The sequence below is a fragment of the Mytilus galloprovincialis genome, chromosome 8, assembly GCF_965363235.1.
Source record: "Mytilus galloprovincialis chromosome 8, xbMytGall1.hap1.1, whole genome shotgun sequence".
Taxonomy (NCBI): Eukaryota; Metazoa; Mollusca; class Bivalvia; order Mytilida; family Mytilidae; genus Mytilus; species Mytilus galloprovincialis.
Genome location: NC_134845.1, coordinates 17,809,093 through 17,830,792, shown reverse-complemented (window position 1 = coordinate 17,830,792; position 21,700 = coordinate 17,809,093). Strand labels below are relative to the sequence as shown.

The 21,700-nt window shown below is 31.4% G+C and overlaps 1 protein-coding gene across 1 annotated transcript in view; it reads right to left on the bottom strand.

Moving 5' to 3' along the window:
• Positions 1-10,894: 10,894 nt before the first annotated feature.
• LOC143042975 (von Willebrand factor A domain-containing protein 3B-like) overlaps positions 10,895-21,700 on the bottom strand; it is a 58,695-nt gene continuing 47,889 nt past the window's right edge. Inside the window, exons 30-36 of the mRNA XM_076215475.1 lie at positions 18,791-19,292; positions 18,278-18,446; positions 17,587-17,700; positions 17,088-17,209; positions 13,627-13,885; positions 12,956-13,190; positions 10,895-12,560 (exon numbers count right to left, since the gene is read on the bottom strand). Coding sequence (XP_076071590.1) covers positions 12,425-12,560; positions 12,956-13,190; positions 13,627-13,885; positions 17,088-17,209; positions 17,587-17,700; positions 18,278-18,446; positions 18,791-19,292 — 1,537 coding nt within the window. The 3' untranslated portion in view covers positions 10,895-12,424. The remainder of the gene's footprint in view (positions 12,561-12,955; positions 13,191-13,626; positions 13,886-17,087; positions 17,210-17,586; positions 17,701-18,277; positions 18,447-18,790; positions 19,293-21,700) is intronic.

The window sequence follows — 21,700 nt, the reverse complement described above, 5'->3', positions numbered from 1 at the left end:
CAAAAACTTGGTGTGTCGAAAGCCTTTTTCTCATTGTACCTAGTTCATAAAGAAGGCAGAAAAAAAACATAGTGAAAAACTTGAATAAAGGAAATAACTTACCATTGCGAAACAGGCAAGATCGACAGTTTATTAAGGGCGATTATTACTAAAATATGCTGTTAAATATTTTGGATAACGGTTATATCTGAAGATCATTGTATTGCTTCAAAAATGTGTCATTCATGTTGACCTGTTGAAAGTAATCCTCCATTAGGAAATGTCTGTACTAAGTCATGAATATATAAGATGTTTTCTATTCGTTTGATGCCTTTGAGCTTTTGATTTTACCCTTAGTTAAGGGACTTTCCTTTTTGAATTTTTAAAAATTTTTGAATTATAATCCTGGTATCTTTGAACTATTTACACTACTAGGTCGATGCCACTGCTGGTGGACGTTTCCCGTTTCGTCCGCGAAGGTATCACCAGCCCAGTAGTCAGAACTTCGGTGTTGACATGAATATCAATTATATGGTCATTTTTATAAATTTCCTGTTAACAAAACTTTGAATTTTTGAAAAAAACTAAGGATTTTCTTATCCGAGGAGAAGATTACCTTAGCCGTTTTTGGCACAACTTTTTTGAATTTTCGGTCCTTAATGCTCTTCGACTTTTTACTTGTTTGGCTTTTTAAGTTTTGATCTGAGCGTCACTGATGAGTCTTAGGTAGCAATAAACAGTTAGGAAAAAATATTAAAATTTGCCCTTATCAATTTTACCATCCCCTTTTCATTGCTTTCTTGCAATATCAAGCTTACTGTTTGTGTCAAATATGGGCATATGTATGTAATCAGAATCGTCCATAGTAGTCCGGCGGTTTCAAGCATATTTCAGACGAATTGTGCACATCCTGCTACAAGCATGGAATTTGGCACAGACCTTCCTCAACTCTTACTCTTTTATTTCAGAAAGGGAGGCATTTAAAAAAAATGTCTCACTTCCGGTAAAATCCAAAATTGCGGACATCATACTTAAATCAGCCCTATATCGAAGGCTAGTATGTGAAAAGGTGTTAAATATCATGCTACTAAAATAATATTTGGTACCAACCTTTGTTATATACTACTTTTGGATATATGATATAGATAAGATGTCTTCAAAAATCCTACTTCCGGTAAAAATCCAACATGGCGGACATAGTATTAGAATAAGCTTATTTATCGGAAGGGTAATTGAAGTGGGTTTTAATGTATTGCTACTATCATTACATTGTGCTTCTCACGGATACACTGTATAAGACATATCTCATTAAAAACCTTACTTCCGTTGATATCCAAAATGGCGGACATAGAAATATCAATTGTCTATTCAAATATTCAACTTTTTTCAAAATGTAAAGAAAATGTTGTTTTTTTTTTTGTGTTTTGTTTGCTTGTCATTAAACTATTGGCTACTAGATATCGTCAAAACCACTAATTTTATTCTGTTGAACATTTTTTAATTACACTTCCGTTAAAAAAACAAAACAAAAATGATATTGGGTAAATTTCAAAAATGAGTCCTCAATCCATATCTTTGATTTAGAGTTTTAGATAGATTGATTAAAACAAAATAAAATTACTGAAGTACTAAAACATTTTTCAAATTACTACTTTTTGGCTAAAAAAACATGTTTATTCACAGTCACCACCACATGCAAGCAAAGCAGTGCACGGGAGACCCGATTTTCCACATTAACAACAACCGCAACATCCTCTGTATCTGTATGAATATCTTGTCGATACCAATTCTGGCTTTAATATAACGATTTGAGAGAGCGCCGCCGATTTATTGACGAGGCGTAAGAGCAGATTTGACGCTCTCTTCGCTTGATGCGCACACTACAGTGTCGTCTCACTGATTCGATGCGATCACTGTCTTAACAAGAATGAGTTTGAGTATTGTGGTGTTTTGCTTAGTGTAATGTCAAAACACTTAGAGTGATAGTTTACTTGCATTTCCACAATATTTGTTGCATGGTATTCTTCGAACCTCTTGGCAATTATGTTTCTCTTAGGATGTGGTTTTTTTTTTTAGAATCCGTCTGGTTCAATAGCGGGAATCAACCCCTAAACCACCTTGTACATAAATATCGACTTCTAGCTTGTTCGTTTTGCAATTGTCTGGAGGTCTTGTAGTTCCAGTTGAGCAAGCATATTGGAGACACATCCGTCCTCTCTTGACTTGTAATCTATGGTGATAAATCTTGCCGCTTGACGTTGTATCCTTTCCAGCTTATTAATGTTTGTTACCGTGTAGGGGTCACATACTATGGCTCCTTATTCCATCGTTGATCAACGAGCGAGATGTAAGCTGTTTTTTGGCAATCATGTGGAAAGTATTTCAAGTTTATTCTTTGAAAGCCTAGTGATGAATTTGCTTTCTTTTTAATATGTGGGTGGTTCATTTGTGGTCTTCCGAAATTTGTAGGCCTAGGTACGGGTTATGCTTGACTTGTTGTAGTATGTGTCCATTTAAACTGTAGAATTTATGGCTTTTGTTTCTGATGCTTAGGATGTAGCATTTTTTGGCATTGAAACGCATTCCCCAGTACATCCACAATGTTCAAGCTTCTAACAAAATGATGAGGCCTTAGAAAGAGTTATTTAAAAGTGATTCTCTTTGTTCATTCGTCACCCATTAGCGCCTGAACTGGGTAGCATAACAGCCAATTCCATGCTCGTTCCCCTAAGCACCTGCCTTAGTATATTCCACGTTTAACATACTGGAAAAGACTAGACCAAGTTGAGGGAACACCCTCAATTAGTCTTCCTTTTTGCGCATATAGTTATTTTCTTGATACGTTAACAATGTTAACCCCATCTAATAAATTTGTGTGATCTTACAGTTAAACACTGATGATTTAGACTGATCAATCATCATTCTTTATGTTAAAGTCACATCTCTAAATGCCATCAATGTCTTTTTTTCCTTTTCAAGCAACCAGGGAACCATATCACAACTGGTAAAGACATGGATCACAATAAGTGTGTGTAATTATTCATTGCCAGGTGCATTTGGAAGGTTTTAGATATATATTTATCCAAAGATTTTTTCCCTCCCAAACACAATCCATAGTTCGTCTACCCTTGTCACGGAATAGCGAAACAGTAATGACAGCATCATCAGTAACGACTATTCGAATCATGACTCGTGCAAGTTCGTGTTTCATTGCATCAAACACATGCACCATGATTCTATTGTCAGCCTTTAAATGAGAACACGGTGATAAACTTGAAATACATCTCGAGGTAGATAAGATAGAATATCCTGAGCTACATAGGGGAAAGGGAATACACAGACGAATCCAGAGTCAAAACAAGATGACGATAATAAGAAAAGAAATTTCAAGTTTTCATTCGCAACAGCTTGCTCAATAGATTTTGAGGGAAAGGTAGGTGTAGCAATAATTGCTCAGGATGTTCTGTGTTATCCACCACATGATGATGTTTCAAGCTTAGCACCATGTTCACGTGAAGAGGCTGACACTTGAATCAAGATGCATGTTTCTGATGTAGTGAAACTAAGACTTAACTGAGTCATGACTCGAACAGTCGATACTGATGTTGCTGTCATTGCTGTTTCTCTTTTCAGTGACATAGGGGCAGACAAACTTTGGCTTGTATTTGGAATTGGGAAAAGCTTCGGATATATATAGTATATAATAAACAGTAAGGAAGAAATATTAAAATTTGCCTTTATAAATTTTACCATCCCCTTTTCATTGCTTTCTTGCAATATCAAGCTTACTGTTTGTGTCATATATGGGCATATGTATGTAATCAGAATCGTCCATAGATTATATATCCAGTATATAAAATGGTGAAATATAATTTCTTTTGGGTGTATCCATGGCAACAATCTGCATTTATTTGTTATAAAATATTGCAAAAAGGGGGGAAAAGATGTCACATGTTTCCCCCAAATTTGGCTAAAAGTAGAATTTCAATCGCTTGAAGTAATACCTTTTCTGAAACTGTATACATATATCATTCAGCAAATCCAATGAAAATCATATGTCTTTCATCTAATTTTTTTTTGTAAAATTGCGTCAAAAACTTCGTGTAGAAAAAAAAAGTGTTTGTAAACATTACATTAATTTCTGGACAGATGGCCGGTCTAGCTATGAAAATACGGATTGTCAAACAGAAAACAGCCCATAAAACATGTAAAAAATAATCTTGATGCTCTTATAAACCATCTTTGAAGGCTTAATTAGCACTCAGCTGTCTAAAAATGAATTTTATTACATAACTTTCCTATTTGAAAAATCCACAGGGGCCAAAATGCGAAACTAAACTCCTAAATGTGTATTGCTACCTTATGTAGACGAAACGCGCGTCTGACGTATTAAATTATAATCCTGGTACCTTTGATAACTATTTCATTGGAGTTCGGTATTTTGTTGTTTGATATTTTTATTGATAAATCTTTTTCAATTGATATGTATACTGACTCAAATGGTAGAAGTAGAACTATTATTTTGATATCACTGAGAAAATCTTAAAATTAGATTAGGCGTTTAAGATGACAAACAATTACAATTTAAAACGTAGCATGCGTTGTAACGAATATTACTGAATAATTAGCTATGCCAGTGTGTATCTGATTTGGAAGGTAAGTTTCTATAATTTATTTGGAATAACCTCAAAATGAATGATACCATTGAAAAAAATAGATGCAATAAGGCATATTCAAATCAAACAACGGCAATTAAAAAGGAAACCGATAAGTGGCCAACGCGAATCTTAGTTATCTCCAAAATAATAAATTATCTTGCGCAGATATCTGGCTCAGTGTGTTGCACCCTAGTGAGTATAATATCTCTGTATACAGTCAAAGGATAAAAGTGAGTTCCAATTAAAAAATTTCCTTTTATTTCAACTAAAATCGATATTTGTATGCAAAAAATATTAGAAAGCTTTTATGATATGACCAATTTATATTAAATGTCTGAAGTTTTATTGTTAATTTGGCCATAACTTTCGTGAGGGTAGTTTTTTTTCTAATGGATTAAACACAAATGCTAATGTTTTAGATTTAAATTTGGCTAGAATGTATAGTAAACTTAAAAAAAAACCCAGTTTCTTTGTGTTCACCACGTCAGAACATAAAAATGAGCCTTAATAATATCATTGTCAATAGAGTAATTAGAATTTGAACTTTTCTACATGGTATTTACTCAACATGGTAAAGCATCAATCGTCAGATGAAACACTTCTAACCAAGCCGCTCACTTTCCCTTGTCAGAGATTTATAAATAAAGAAGAGTACAGTTGACTGGAAAAAAAGTCGATTTGTCTTCCTAGGACAGTTATCTGCCCATAGACATAAGATGATGTCGAATGAGTGCTAATGATACAACTCTTCATCCAAGTCATGTATTAACTATCTTAACTTTCTATAAAAAAAAAACATAATTTTGACAGACGCGACAATAATAAACATCACACACACATTCTCAAAAACAAAGAATTATTTTATAAAGAAATATTGTTTTTCACTTTTAATGGAAAACCGTCAATTGTGAAATACATGTTTTTATTTTACTTAATTGGGCAATGTTTTTAAAGAGCTAATGACGAAATGAGAAGTAACGACCAGAAAAAAATTCTGTTCAAGATCATACTACTGCTAATATTTCTATGGTTAGTTAAAGCATTCATAAGAACAGCCACACCAAAACATCGTGGACCATTTCCAGATTTCATTTACGAAGAGAGAGATACTTTTGGTCGAGTGATAACTAGGGACTTGCGAGGGTGGGTTATTGACGAATACCTTTGTGATGGTAAAATTACTGACGACTTTGTCTTAGCTCATCTAAACAATCCACCCAACACTCCAATCTATGTTTATCCAATGGAAATTGATGAATATGTGTCAAGCGACATTATCATGACAGGTCAATATGAATCGCAAAATGTTAAAACAATGATACAGTACATGAAACGTTTTCCTAATGCTGTTTTCTTGGACTTGGGTGCATTCGTTGGATCGTACTCGATTGCTATAGCAGCTCTTGGATATAAAGTTGTAGCGGTGGAATGTTTGAAATCAAGTGTAAAGCGATTGTATGCCTCGATGAAAGAAGCAGGAGTAAGTGATAGGATGTCTATCATACACAATGCTATATCAGATATTCACGAAAGAGCTGTAGTTGAAACAGAGCCAGGCAATTTAGGATTAACTTATGTTGTACAAGGCAAATCTGAAGGCACCGAAACCGTAGATGTAATTGTTCTTGATGATTTCTTAGAAATATTTCAATTCAAACAAGCAATCATAAAAATGGATGTTCATCAATATGAAGATATGGTTTTAAATGGAGCAAACAAATTCTTCAAACAAGTAAATGTTGAAGCAGTGCTGATGGAATTTGTTCACCATCGTGCTGATACATTTGACAATGACGGCAAATTCATAATTAATTTTATGGAGTCACATGGTTTTGAGCCAGATGTACCGGCGAACATTAAACAGGACTATAAAAAATGGACAAAGTCGGAAATTTTATTTAAGAGAAGTTAAGTTAAACCCTTATTTCAGATACAGCTCAATAAACTAGTGTGCAAATGATTCTTTTGAGTTTGAAAAGCAAATAAAAAAGAATATTGAAAAAAAGTATATTTTTTTGGAAACCACTATGTTAAAATATTATATATTGATTGTTGTCAGGCATCATTTAAGAGAATTAAACTAGAACCTAGTGTATTATTTTGATCAACATACAATAATATGCTTTGGTTTCAATTAAGCTAGGATTGTGCATATATTGGTATGTAGTCTTTACATTTCAAGCGTACGAATACTGAGTGTATATTACATTTTCAGGAATGGATTAATTTGATTAACTAGATTCATGTCTTTATATACAGTGGTATTAATTAATGACGGGCATTTTAATAAAAATAAGTATGCTCTGAAAAAAACGAAAATCTTATTTTGTCTAGGAACAAAATTGTTTCATAGCATTTCGTATAACAATCTTGCCAAAAAGGTAATGCATAATGAACGAAAGAATCATAAGATCGTGTACGTATAAAATATAACCTTCATACGAATATTAGTATGAAAGTAAGTACCAGTTAAGTTTTTTATTGTGACGTGAAGAGTGCACGTATTTAGTTTTCAGCTATCCGAGGGTGCTAATTTGTGCCGGCCTTTCAGTTCACCATGGTTTAACCATGATTTGTTTGAACTGAATATAATCAGACAGGCTATCTAGTCACTCGTTCGCCATTGATTTTCAAACGATAACACAAGCTACTCTTTCAACGGATTCTTAACAAAGGTAATATTGATATCCTGGTTTACCTAGCAAATAAGTTAACTTATTCCTATGAGCACCAATTGTGCTCCATGGAAAATTAGGCATGCTCTCCTGTATTGTTATACATTGTAAGGCCAAACTCAGTAAAGAGCTGTATAATATCCATTTAACTGATGAATTCAGAATAACATACCGTTATAATGATGATGTTTGTCGTTAACTGGTTAAGGATTCAATAAATATGATAACGGGGTTACTTTCAATAAATCTTATTTAAACAGCAACAGGTATTTGGCTATATCTATAGAAAATCTATTATAACAGATATTCTTTTTTACATTAAGGATTTTGATAGAAACCGTATAATTTATATAAATAAAATCAGTATAGAAAGTAAATTAGCAAAAATACCAAACTACAAAGAAAATCTTAAACGCAAAGTCTCTTATCAAATTGCAAAATCAAATCCTCAGAAAATCAAACAAATAGAAGATAATTGTCACTTTCCCGACTTGGTACACACATTTCATTATGTGGAAAATGGTTGACTGAACCTGGTTTATCGCTTACTAAAAAGTAAAATAACAAAAATACCGAACTTAAATAAAAATAAAAAAAAAAAGTCCAACAGCAAAATCAAAGTTCACGCACATCAAACGAATGGATAACAACTATCATATTCCTCAATTGGTACAGACATGTTTGTATGTAGAAAAGGGTGGATAAAACCAGTTTTTATAGCTAAATCCTTATCTTGTATGACAGTCGCATGTATTTGGCAAAACTTTAAGGAAGTTTGGTCCTCAATGCTCTTCAACTTCGTACTTTATTTGGCCTTTTTAACTTGTTTGGATTCGAGCGTCACTGATGAGTCTTTTGTAGACGAAAAGCGTGTCTGACGTATATACTAAATTTAGTCCTGGTATCTATGATGAGTTTATTTAATACCATTATATCGACAACAATGTGTTAGCAAAACAAACAAATAGATACAATTGTTAAAAATTGAGGTACAGCAGTTAACATTGTGTTATGATCTTCATCGATATGAAAACAAGTATATATTTCAATTGATATATCCTCAAAACAAAATTATTCTTAACATTTATCAATTTGACATTGTAATAAGATCTATGAATATTGGATTTATCGATACAACATGCATTGATGTTCTTGTTGTATCCGACATTCTTTTCATTTAAATGGCTGAACACGAATAATTAGTTAATGGGTTTAATTGAAGGTCACATAAATTAATATTATTGCTATACAGCTTTGAACAATTAAGGTCCTACATTTCATCGATACTTATATTTCGGCTTGTACAACATCATGTTTTTCTCAATAAATATAAAAAAGGAGATGTGGTTTGATTTCCAATGGGACGACTATCCACCAAAGTTCAAATGAAAAGGATGTTGGCAATTATAGGGAACCTTCAATAATGGGGGAAAAATTCATACGTCAAAGTCGGCTACAAAAGCCGCCGACATTAAAAGTATGAAACAATTCAACTGATAACAGCCATTGGATACAAGGTTGTAGCGTAGGAATGTTTGAAATGAAGTGTAAAACGTTTATATGCCTCGATGAAAGAAGCAGGAGTAATTACGTGATAGGATGTCCATCATACACAATACTGTTTCAGACAATCTTTTTGTTCTGATGGTCTCATGAATACAGATTAATTGAGGTAGGATAATTTACTTTCAAGTATATAATTCATCGGCGATGTTTCTTCGCTTATTTTGACAAAATTGAACCAAATTGGTCGCTCAAAGCAATGATTTCTCTTTTAATAATGAATGTACCAAACTAAACCATATTGCATTTTTTTTCATGATATCTCGAAGCTAATGCCTGTTTAACAATATACATACTATATAATAGCGAGCTCAAGAACTCGCTCAATATGTGAAAATGAGTACAATATCGATTCAGTTTTAGAACTATAATCCAGTATGATGACTGATGGATGAGTTGTGCCATAAAATATTCAACCAAGGTCGTCATGTCAGTTTTTTTTTAAAAGTTATTCATACTGGTTACATTTGTACATTTATTTCACACTCACAGTTTGGAGAGGTAGAAGATATTAAAGAATTGTTGAAACTGATGTTGAAAACGTCATGGCATAAACTGAAACCAATTCCAAAAGTGAGGGTGATATAATGTTCTTCGGAATCACTGTCAATGTTTATTTGTACTTTTATAAATGTTCGTATACCTTATGATTATGATAAGATTTGTAACTTTCTTCCTTTTGAGAAGACAAAAACTTAATATTTCGTCAGTTTCTAAAATAAATTTACATTGGAGCTCTTTTTTTTAAGGAAATGATTGTAAAAATAATTCTGTTCATGGGCAGGAAAAAGTGTCTTTGCATTGAAATGAAAATTTCAAATAAAATTCAATGCTAAAAAGCGTTCCTAATAAGGTTAATTTAGAAAATTGCTTTAGGCCCATTACATTTTAAACGTGTTTTTTTTTCAATTTTTAAATATTTACTTGACATTTTCCCTTGACCCCAATGTTTTACCAATATTCCCAGACACCAATGATACTTCTAATACTAGTATATGAAATATGTATTGATTGTAACATTTATTAAAAGAAACACCTACTAGGAATTTATTTCTAGCAAAAACATTGTTTCTCTCAAGTTTTAGCATTGAAATGAAAATTTCAAATAAAATTCAATGCTAAAACTTGAGAGAAACAATGTTTCTGCTAGAAATAAATTCCTAGTAGGTGTTTCTTTTAATAAATGTTACAATCAATACATATTTCATATACTAGTATTAGAAGTATCATTGGTGTCTGGGAATATTGGTAAAACATTGGGGTCAAGGGAAAATGTCAAGTAAATATTTAAAAATTGAAAAAAAAACACGTTTAAAATGTAATGGGCCTAAAGCACTTTTCTAAATTAACCTTATTAGGAACGCTCAAAGTTGAATATTTGAAAGCAAAGAATGCATCAGAAATAGTTGAAGATCATAAAAAAGCCAAATCCATAGATGGCCAACTTTGCCTGAGGGAGCTAAACCCTTAGTTTCATTATAATTTCAAAAGCACAATTTATATTTAGATAGGTTTATTATTAATCATGTCAGTACAAAAGAACATCAATTTCCCCAATTGTGACCAACCAAATAATCCGTATAACCAGGTTTGTACTAACATGAGCAACATGATAGGTGCCACATGTGGAGCAGGATCTGCTCATACTACCGGATAACCTGTATCACCCCTAGATATTGGTGGCCTTCGTATTGCTCAATCTCTAGTTTTCTATGTTATGTTTTGTGTACTATTGTTTGTCTGATTTTCTTTTTCTTTTTTAACCATATGGCATTATCAGTTCATTCTAAACTGAGATTGAATGTCCCTTTGGTATCTTTCGCCTCTCTTTTATTGTAGATGGCGCCAACCAGGTTGTGAAGAACATGTCAAATACAGAGAAAATGGTACTTGGTGAAATCAAGTCATAAAAAGGGGAAAACATACAGAATAAGGGGATGATACCTGGCTGGTAGTCTTTGATATATATAGGGCCTCTTCAAATTTCTTTGAAGTGTTTACCACAAACAAGAACGTATAAACTATATTATTTTTATTTTTCATATTTTATGAAAGATATCTCAACACAAATAAATACCTAAATCATATTTGTGACAAGTCTCTGTTGTATAATTTCAATATCATAACAAAAAGCAGATACATTCTTAAAACCAAACATTATAATTTGATTTGCTTCTTTGCTAATGCTGCAACTATCATATCTAACTATATAAATTTGTTTTTCTCCAGTATTTGTATCTGTAATTATAAATAAAAACAGTTTCATGTCATTTCAGTAGTTATACCTACGTAAAACAAAAGCAAGACAATGTTTTACAATTATCACAATTATCAAAAGATCACCCACCAAATACTACAATGAAACAAAAAAAATATCTAGGAATGATCAGTGACAATAAACGGAAATACTAGAATCATTTACATGTCATTTACACATTTGATCATAAATGCACCAACATAATATTCTACAACAAACTGTCAATCTTAAAAATAGACGTAACGCTGATCTACTACTGTAAAATAATCATACAATCTATCGAATTACAAAAATAAAATATATAAATAAATGTTTGAGACAGATCCTCAAGAGAATGATCATCACAAAAATTGTTACTACTGCAAATATATCACATCATTAATCAACAAAGCACCTAATTGAATGTAATATGGACGGACATAATTAATTTGAAATATAATGAAATCAGCCTTATTTCACCACATGCTAATTAGTTGAAAGGACTGCAGTAAGTCAAAACAATACAAGGACATAAAATTGTCCTTTTAATTTTTTCTGCATTTTTTTTTTGTCATTTAGATTAGCACTTTTGTGTTTCATCATGAATATAACCCTGTTATCTTTTTTCAATTAATCTAAATGTTTGTATTTATGTACAATTCAAATGTGCCATTAAACAGACTTTTTGTTAGGTTGTTAGAGTTTCAAATGGTACAGTCATGAAATTGCAATTATTTCAGTGAAATTATTCAAGACTGATGTATATAATGAAAGTGTGGCACTACTCCCTCCAACCTTGTAGTAAAAAAATATACATGAAGAAAATGGGTGTGTTATTATATATTTAATTGACATTTGCGTTCTCACTACACACTTCATCTTTTTCAAATATTTAAAAAATATATTAATAACTGTATCAGGATTTTTTTAACTTCTGGCAAATTTCCTGGTCAAACCATCCCTTTAAAATAGATATATTGATATTCAGCCATTTAGAAAAAAGTCTACATCCCATTTATAATCTCTAACATTCTTTATTGCCATTTGCAGCCAATCTTCCCAATTAAAAGTGAAGTTATTAGAGAAAATGCACACACCATAAAGAACTTTTTTCATGAATCAAAACTAGTGGATGATAAACCTTTTACAACCAAATGTCATTACATAATAATGTGCAGTATTTGTTTTGGAAAAAAAAAATACTATTTTATCCCAGGTTGATGGTATCATATAAAACAGCTACTACAGTTTTGAAGCATATAATTCATACATATTTATTACAATATCAAAATAACAATATCAATTTAAATAAGTTAGAATTCCTCTTTGTTCGTTGTGGCGTCTTCACTTTCTAATTGTACTTCTTGACATTTTGTGAAGAACTGGACTGCGTTGTCATAGTAATCATTACTTAACCAGAAACATTGCAGAACGTCATCTACATCTTTTCTGTAAAAATAAAACAAAATATATTTTAGTGACAGACTTTGATCAAAACTGAGAATAAAGCCAAGATCAAAAGAATTAATAGGGCATAAAGAGATGGATGAAGCTAGGAATTCTTCAAACACAAAATTGATATACAAAAAAATCTAGAAAATTTAGACATTAGCTAATCTAAGCAAATCAGTAGTTTTTAAAATCATTTTTATATACTTCAACAATGTTACGGAACCTTATAAATGAAGCCTATCATTTAACCGACTCATTCTAGAAATGACTTGATAAATTTATGAATCCAAGACAAATAGAGTTTAACAATTTTTTCACTCTCAATACTTCATATGAGATAATCCATATCTTATTAATACATCAAGAAAATACAAAAGGTTGACATAACTTACATAGAACCTTCACAGAATTTGATGTTGATCTTATCACCAACAATACCAGCTATCCAACCTGGTAGATACATGTGTTGTTGTTCATCCATCATCGCCAACACATGGTCTCCTACAGCCAGACGATGATGTTTGGTGTATACTCCAAATATATGGATGGAGTTTTGCTGAGCTTGTGATCCATCACACCATTCCAAAAGGTATTCTCTGCCATTACCTATTCTCTTCTTTATTGATGCTGAAATTGAAAATAAGTTTAAAATGTAAATAGTAAATATGTACAGAAGTAAGTAACCATAACATTTTCAATTTTTCCCTGGGTGTAGTTGAATTTTTTGTTCTTTGATCCTAAGACTTATATCCTAAGAAGGGAAAGATTTATGGGGAACCAAATGACACTTTTCCATGGATTCATCTCCTATTGTTCAATCTATTTAAACTTTTGTCAGTTCTATTGTCCATTTAAACAAATGAAATAGCTATTTTTATCTGTGTAGTTTATTCACTGGGACTTTCAAATGTTCTTCTAAGAGAAATCTTTCACTCTTTGATTCTTTGATGATACAATTTTGGACACAACTCCAGATTCATGTTCCACAACAATCTACCCTGGAAATAAAAGCTTTCCCTATCTACCTAACCTGCTTTTAATTATACATCTAACATAAATTTACCTAAATGATATGTTCCATATCTATCATCACGGGCTACAACAGCTTGCTCCACCCATCTTGTCTCACATTCAATGATAAAGTTAACATCATGCTCAAACTTTTCTGACGTCAGTTTAAATGCTTCCTCCCTCGGAATCTTTGCTTCTTCTCCATCATAAAATCTGACCTTCATCCACATGTTGTGATATACTTCTAGTATAACTCCAGGGGCATAGCTAAAGCTGTAAAGTGGGTGTAAGGCAACTATTGGGTCCTTTGGCTGGAAAAGTTAAATATACTAATACAAATATAGTTTCATAGTGAAAGAATTTTTGAATTTTCCCTCCTATTTGGCTATCCATAGAAACGACACCTCTTTGAATGTTAAACAATTGTCTTTAAACAGTACAAGAAGCAAAATACTGTTTTATTCAGAATTTTTTGTTAAGTTGGGGTTTATTTAATTGCTTGTTTCTCGGTTCAAAAATATAAATTCTAAGTTAAATAAAATACAATTTCATTAAAGGGAAACTTCGCAAAAAAATCAAAAATTGATATTATGTCCATTCTATATAGAAATGCTCAAATTTATAGATATTAAAGTTTTATTCCGCTAGATAAGAGATCACCATCGATTTTAAATTTAGAGTATCAATTCTCTGCGTTCCGCCATTTTGTCGTCTTCCCCGATGAAAAATCACGATATGTCTATAAACCACAAAGGACCAAAACTACAGTAACCGATGTAGTCGTAATTGCGTGTCGATATCTTGTCAATCGTACTGTTGTTTTATCTGACAAACCAACTTGATACGGAAAATGTTCTTATTTTTTTTTAATTACCACAGTCTGTTATTTTTAAACTGTTAATATTGGAATTAGTTAAAAAATCAAAGTTTAAATCATAAATAAGTGTTCCGTGAAAACTGTTTTCGTAAATCTAATTCGTTTATAATTCTTTAAAGTAATAAATTTTATTCAAATAAATTCGGATCTTCCCTATCTGATCACCAGCATGACTAAAGGTATTACTCCCAAAGGTATTGTGAGGGGTGTGAGGTGACACGTCCAGGTATTCAATCGATTTCCTGTCGGGCTTGCAAGTTCATGCATCGTTTCACTTCTGTAGGTATTGATCAGTGTACACGGCCGATAACTTATAACTCTCCAGGTGTATAATATACATCTCTGTCTTGCGTGTCCGAAAGTGATATAATATACTAGTCATTACTAAACTCATACGCTTGTTTATAAATAACATTACTGGTGTAAAGAATATTATTTATAAAAATATAAATAATACCAAAAAAAAAAAAAGATTTGATAAAATAAAAATCTATTTACATTTTTTTTTCCAAGGTTTAATTTGGGAAAATGTAATATATACTCGTTGTCAATAGTAAAGGACAGATTGGAACATACCAGAAATATTGATTTAAAAAAAATGTACGCACTTGTCGACGATTTATTTCTACGCCTGGATAGAAAGTTACGGGGCTATATCGCAATTTAAAATATATACATGTATACATTGAACATAAGAAAGAAACATACATTTTGTGTAAATTGGGGTAACAGTTTTGTAAATAGACTAGTCCACGAATGCCAACAGTATGTAATCATCGAATTCGATAGACTATTGTATACCAAAAGAAGAAGAAGAAGAAGAAGAAGTAGAGGACCAATTTGATTTAAATACAGGTCGATATAATAACTTGCTTCGGTTCATCGAAGTTATGAACATAGTAAAATCACAAATGTATATATATCAATTAGATCGTTCTCCAATAAAGGAAGAAATTCGACATCATCACAATTGTTCCGACATTCATGTAAAACATATGCAACTGGACGTACACTAATAAACCCCAAGGGATGTGAATATTTTCCAGGAAAACTTTTGAGTATTAAAGTTTCAAATTGATTTCGGGAATTATTTTCTTTCTTGATATTCAATGACAGCAATTTAAAGAATAAACTGCTTGTCCGCTTTAGGGGTATTTTTGCCAGTTGAACAGACTTATAATTACATTCAAAAATAGGGAAATTAAGATGACATTAAATTCGTTGTCTTTTTTTTTAAAACATCGTTGGTCAAATAGCTAAAGTATAATCGTTGTGAGAAGAAGACTATTTTAATATAAGGACGCTCCCGATTATGAATAAATTTGGTTGACGTTTTTCACACTTGAAAAGAAATTCTATTCGTAATTTTTCGATTCCATTCCAAGAGGATCCTTAAATTTCCTGTCAATTTTTTAAAACATCTTTTTTTTCAAATAGCTGAAGTATTCATGCATGCGTTGTGAGATTTAAAATATTTTGATAAGAACATTAATTCCTAAATAGGTAAATAAAGATCGCTTTGGATGGACTAAATTATATAATTGCAATCTGTTTGAAATATTAAAGGTTGGCGATTTTAATTTAAAAAGGTACAATTTTTAGTTCATACACTCGTGTTTAGAAGGCTATTTTTATTTATAAATTTATTCAATTAAAATAATTCAGTATTTTATCGTTACAAAACTAATCAGAAGTCATAATTCATTTAAAAGTGAGCTTAATGCAAAATATATAAAAATATACAACAGCTATCCAGTTATTGTGCGACCTTATTTCTCCCGTTAATTCATTTTAATTCTTTTTCTTACATTTCTGTGTCTATAACTATAACTGACTCCCGTATATCATTCATACGAAATGTTGTTCACACCTGAAATGCTGAACCGTGACGCCTAGGTGTCACTGAATGAAGATCAAAAGATTAGTATTACATAATGCTAATCTTTTAATTACCTTGAGTTTAACTACGCATTCAACATTCACTAAGTGTCACAAATTAATACACATTTAATTTCCACAGTACAAGCAAGTGAAAATGTTTTCTGGAATGAAGCAAAAAGTTCAGAATACAAACATGTATTTTTAATACACTATCGATCGTGTCAGTTTCATATGTTTGTTTAAAGTATTTGAAGAAAAAAAATCATAAAAATGTTCTATTGTATTATTTACTTTAATTACTAGAATTCGTATAAAAAATCCACACATGAATCCTACAATCTAATTTAAAAAGTTGCATGGCTATCACTTACTTTTCTTGGGTTAATAGCTACACCAAAAGTCGTCGATGCGCTTTAAATAGCGTTAACGAACAAGACTTAAATGAGATTAATTTCACTCCCGGCATGCCCAAAGACTTAAACTACGTCACATAAGTCAGGAAGTTTGATAAAATAAAATTAATAATTCCCAATTTTCTCCTTTATTACTTTTCATATCGAAATAAAACTTGGTGAATATGTTTTTTATGGTATTATGAACATAATAAGATGAAAAGTGAAAAATCGCGAATTATCCCTTTAAGAACAGCGCTATAGATTAATGAAAATATAATACTGTCATGAATCCATGTGTACAAGAAACAATTATACTGTGTAAGGATCTACCAGCAAACAAAAGAGAACGGTCACACAAACCTGTAATATTTGGTTAGCATCGTCATAGTCTGTGATAATATCTTCTCTCCAGATTTTCTCGACTTGATGAGTGGCGTCCTCTACAATATAACTACGATCACCACAATCCTCCCTTACAATACCTGAAATTATAAACAAATATAAATATAGCTACATAGTTCTATATATGCATGGCTTATAATCTTTTTAGAAAAAGAAAACTGAATATATAACCTTTTTATTTGTTATACAAAGATATGTTACTATAAATTGTGAATGATTATGCAATTTTTGTTCCTATTCATCTTTTAAAATATTACAAATATTTATTGTTATTTAAAATTGAAAACTTTTACAGAAGAAAAATTTCTCTAAAAAGTATAAGACATCACTGTTGCTAAATCAAAATCAGATACTGCAGGCTATATGTATGTATATTTTTGTAAGTCTTAAAATATTGACAGAAACTAAGAGTGTCAGTGAGTTTGTGAGATAAACTACAAAAAATCAAGTACTTTACCTCTGAAATACCAGCCTTCATCTGACCATCTAGCTAATACCTCCTCTCCTTCTCTCAAATGTGGCAGTGATTTTCTTAAAATCAACAGTCCTGGCATTTTCTCGTGAACCTTGTCTATAAAAAAAAAAGCAAAAGCAAAATATAAAAAAAAAACTATCATAATATTTTTAAGGGAAAAAAAGAATGATTTGAAACAAACCAAAATTCAAAGCTTTTAGAATCATTAGATGTTTACACGATCAAGAAACTTCTTAAATTTGTTGATTATGATGTGGCTATTGTTTCGATTTGCTAGAATGAAATATAGAGTTGGGATCATGTCATGAGAGGAGAAGATATTAAATAATGAAGATAATAATCTAAGTACAGTATGGTTATTCAAGTCCAGGATCTACGAGTGTTGCTTCATGTTGATGTATTATATGATACTGTGGATTCATCATTATTCGCTGTTATACCTATTTTCGTGGATTTCGTGGTTTTATGTGGTCCACATAATCAAATGTTTAAAGAAGTACAAATTTTCTATAGGTTTGCATGCAGACCTTATCAAAACTACGAATTCAAAATATCCATGTAAATACAAATTTTCCATAATCCTGAAAAATTGGTAACCACAAAAAATAAATGAATCCATAGTATTGCAAAGACCTCTGTACTGTTTAAAAACATAAAATTAGTAAAAACCAACCTTTCCCCCCTTGTCTGCTGTCGTCATCAGAATCTGTCTCGGAGGAACTTTCTACTGGGATAACAGGACCATGTGCTAGTACATATCTCTCGCTTGTTCTTTCATGTCTCTTCTTCTTTTTCAATCTTTTCTTCATCTTCTTCATTTTCTTTCGCTGTTGCTTTAAGGCCTACAGAAAGTATAAAAGAAACTTATGTGTTATTCAAATCACAGTTAGCTAAGAATAATATTAAAACAATTTCAACAGCATTCAAAACATTGCATTGATTTCAGTAATCGGATGAAATTTTGCAGCCTAGCACATTTTTTTGGAAAATTTTGTATAGATTTGATTGGCCTGTAAAAGAAATTCAAAACTTTTCTAATTTGCAAAATTAAATGCTTGATCTATGTACTTCAAAACAAGTTTTTGTTTTAAGTTCATGTATCTACATTTCCTCGAAACTAAAGCCATAAAATAAAGTAAATAGTTATTTCATAAGTATAATTATAAACATTAGAATTATAAATCACCAATTGCTGCTGTTCCTGTTCTTCCTGTTGTTTTAATAATTGTTTTCTCAGCACTTTCAATTTATGCTTTCTCTTTTTTTCTTTAATTCTTTTTTTTTCCCTTTCCTCTTCTTCGTGTTGTCCTAATACAGGAGTAACTGGCCTTTCTATTGGTGATTTCCTTACTTTTGATGACTTTGGCCTCAGATGAATAGATTCTGATCTTGACCCTGAACTAGAGCTAGAAGATCTCCTTTCTCTTTCTTTCTTTGATGAGTCTTCTGACTTTAATGTTTTTTCTGGTGTTCGAGACCTGGACCTAGATGACACAGATCTTGATCTGGATCTAGATCGTGATCTTGATCTAGAACTTGACCTTGATCTAGACCTAGATCTGGACTGTTTTGGTGAACGAGAGCTTGATCTTGACTGCGATGATGATCGTGACCTAGATCTTGATGAGTTTGATGATTTTGATCTGTGTCTTTCTTCTGTTTTCTTAATCACAGTCTTTTCTTCTTTCCTAATAAGGAATTACAAAAATTATTTTATCACACTTTGGTTAAAATTAAGATAAAATGCATACAAGCTGGTATAGAATTACATGTAATAACAAGACCCATGGCAAAAAATGTGGATTCACTTATTTTTGTGGGTACCAATTTTCGTGGATTAAGGTGGCTCGGGCCTATTCGAAGTTTCTATCAGAAGTGCCATATTTTTGGTTATATTTTATTTTTTAAACAAAATGAATCAAATTGGTCGAAAAAAAATAGGGGGTCACGGACCATTTAAGCTCAAAATTTTACTTTGAAACAGGTATGTAAAAGGGACCATTTTTCAATGAAATGATAGGAAAAATAGAGGTGTTGACATATTTTTATCGAAATATCAAAAAAGCGTTCTATGACAATTGGTCCAAAACTGTAATATGAAAAGCTGGAATATAGTTTCACAGAACGAGCCAATAAAAATCATAGGTCACCGATAAGGAAAAAAAAATATTTTGCCTTAAAACCCAAATTTTGGCGGGAAAATGGTGAAAATGGGTGAAATGTCATTTTGACCCTTTAACAAATACGGATAATAACGAAAATATTCTATTAGTCACATAACAACAATGATTTAACATTTCTAATCAATTAAAATATTTAGAAAAATTACGTCGAATTTACGACAAATACTTTTGTAATTCATGTGTGAAATTATGCGCAGTCGAATAGTCCCGAGCCACCTTAAGGAAAACTTACATGTTTGTGGATATTTAATTTCGTGGTTTTGACAAAGTTTGCATACAAGCCTGTAGGTAATTTGTCATTCGTTGAACATTTAATTTCGTGGTTCACCTATACTCATGAAATCAATGAAAATTGGTATCCAACGAATAAAATAATGAATCCACAGTATACACATTTTATTCAAAGCTAAGATGAAGTGAAACCATTAAAAACTGTAAATAGTAAAAACCATAAAGATGGTTTTGTTTAAAATCATCAATGATTATAAATCAATGAAATAATTGTTGAAAGGGATTAATATAAGTTGCAAAACTTGTTTCCCAATCCACTATAAACAAATATGTTTAAACTAATGAAGTAATTACAATTTAAATAAATTGATTGCTTTATGTAACAGTCTTTGTTTATTAATCAATATACATGATATAAAACATTTATTTAGATGCACTTATAGATTGTTTCATACTTTACCAAGGCTTTTCATTCATACATGATTCTACTTATGACGCATGCATGTAGTACAACATATTGGGAAGCAATTACTTTGCTAGCACTATCACTTTAAAGGGGCATTAGATTTGACCTAGACAAAACATTGAATTATGATTTATTTTTGGTTTCAAACATTTAAACAAGCTGAATAATGAAATAATATAGTATGTTTGGTCGCCCTATAATGTCCCCTATGGGACGAAGTGGATAAAGTCAAGTAAGTCATAGTTATTAAGAGTCACTTTGATTTAATATGATCAAAATCAGCTCAAGAACATTACTGATGTATTATTGGCTAGCATGTCAATTGCCAATTAGCTTAGAGGGTGATAGAGAAGATTTTAACCCTCAGAAACATTGTCAACTGAGACAAAGCCCATGTTGACAATGTTTTGTATAGGATAACAGTCTGCTTTATTATCCACTGATAGCTATGTTTTATTCAATTTATTAAACTGAAAATTTTGTTATTAATAACATCTATTCTAGATTTCATGTTAAAAATAAACTATGACATTGTGCACATGATAACAATATGGGTATAATAAAGTGCACACGTGATCAACTTGAAAAACATCTCTATGGATGATTATAGAGCCATGGAATAGTGTAAATTATCTCCCTTGTATTTACCAATCCAAATCTGGCATTTCAACATCAACTTCAGGTCATGAAGTATAATAATGTGTATTGGGGGAAATTTTATAGTTCAGAAGTCATAAATTTGTCAACTTATGCCCCTACAAAGATTGCCATTTGATGAGAAAAATATTCTTACCTTGAAAAAATATTGTCTGGTGTATTAAAATTCTATCTTGTATCTCAAGCTAAACTATTCTGTTTATTTTACTGAGTTTTGTGATACCTTTTCACTTGCAGTCATGGATTTTTATTTTTTATGCATAATTCATTTAGTGATGTCAGTTTCCCAGATTTCAGAGTTATTGATTATTTAAAGGTCCAGAGTATATCACTATAAAAAAATAAATAAAATAAATGGCTTCATAGTCCTAATATTTTATTTTTTTACTGTTTTAGATTAAATATCTAAAACATATTTCGTTGATATTGTCCTTATATTGAATTTAAATATAATAATATGTAATATAACAAAATCAGGATAAATTCGTCTCACCCGATATGAATTTTATTGACCCGATAAATTCTCGTATTAGGTCAATTACACACTGTGTAACTAATA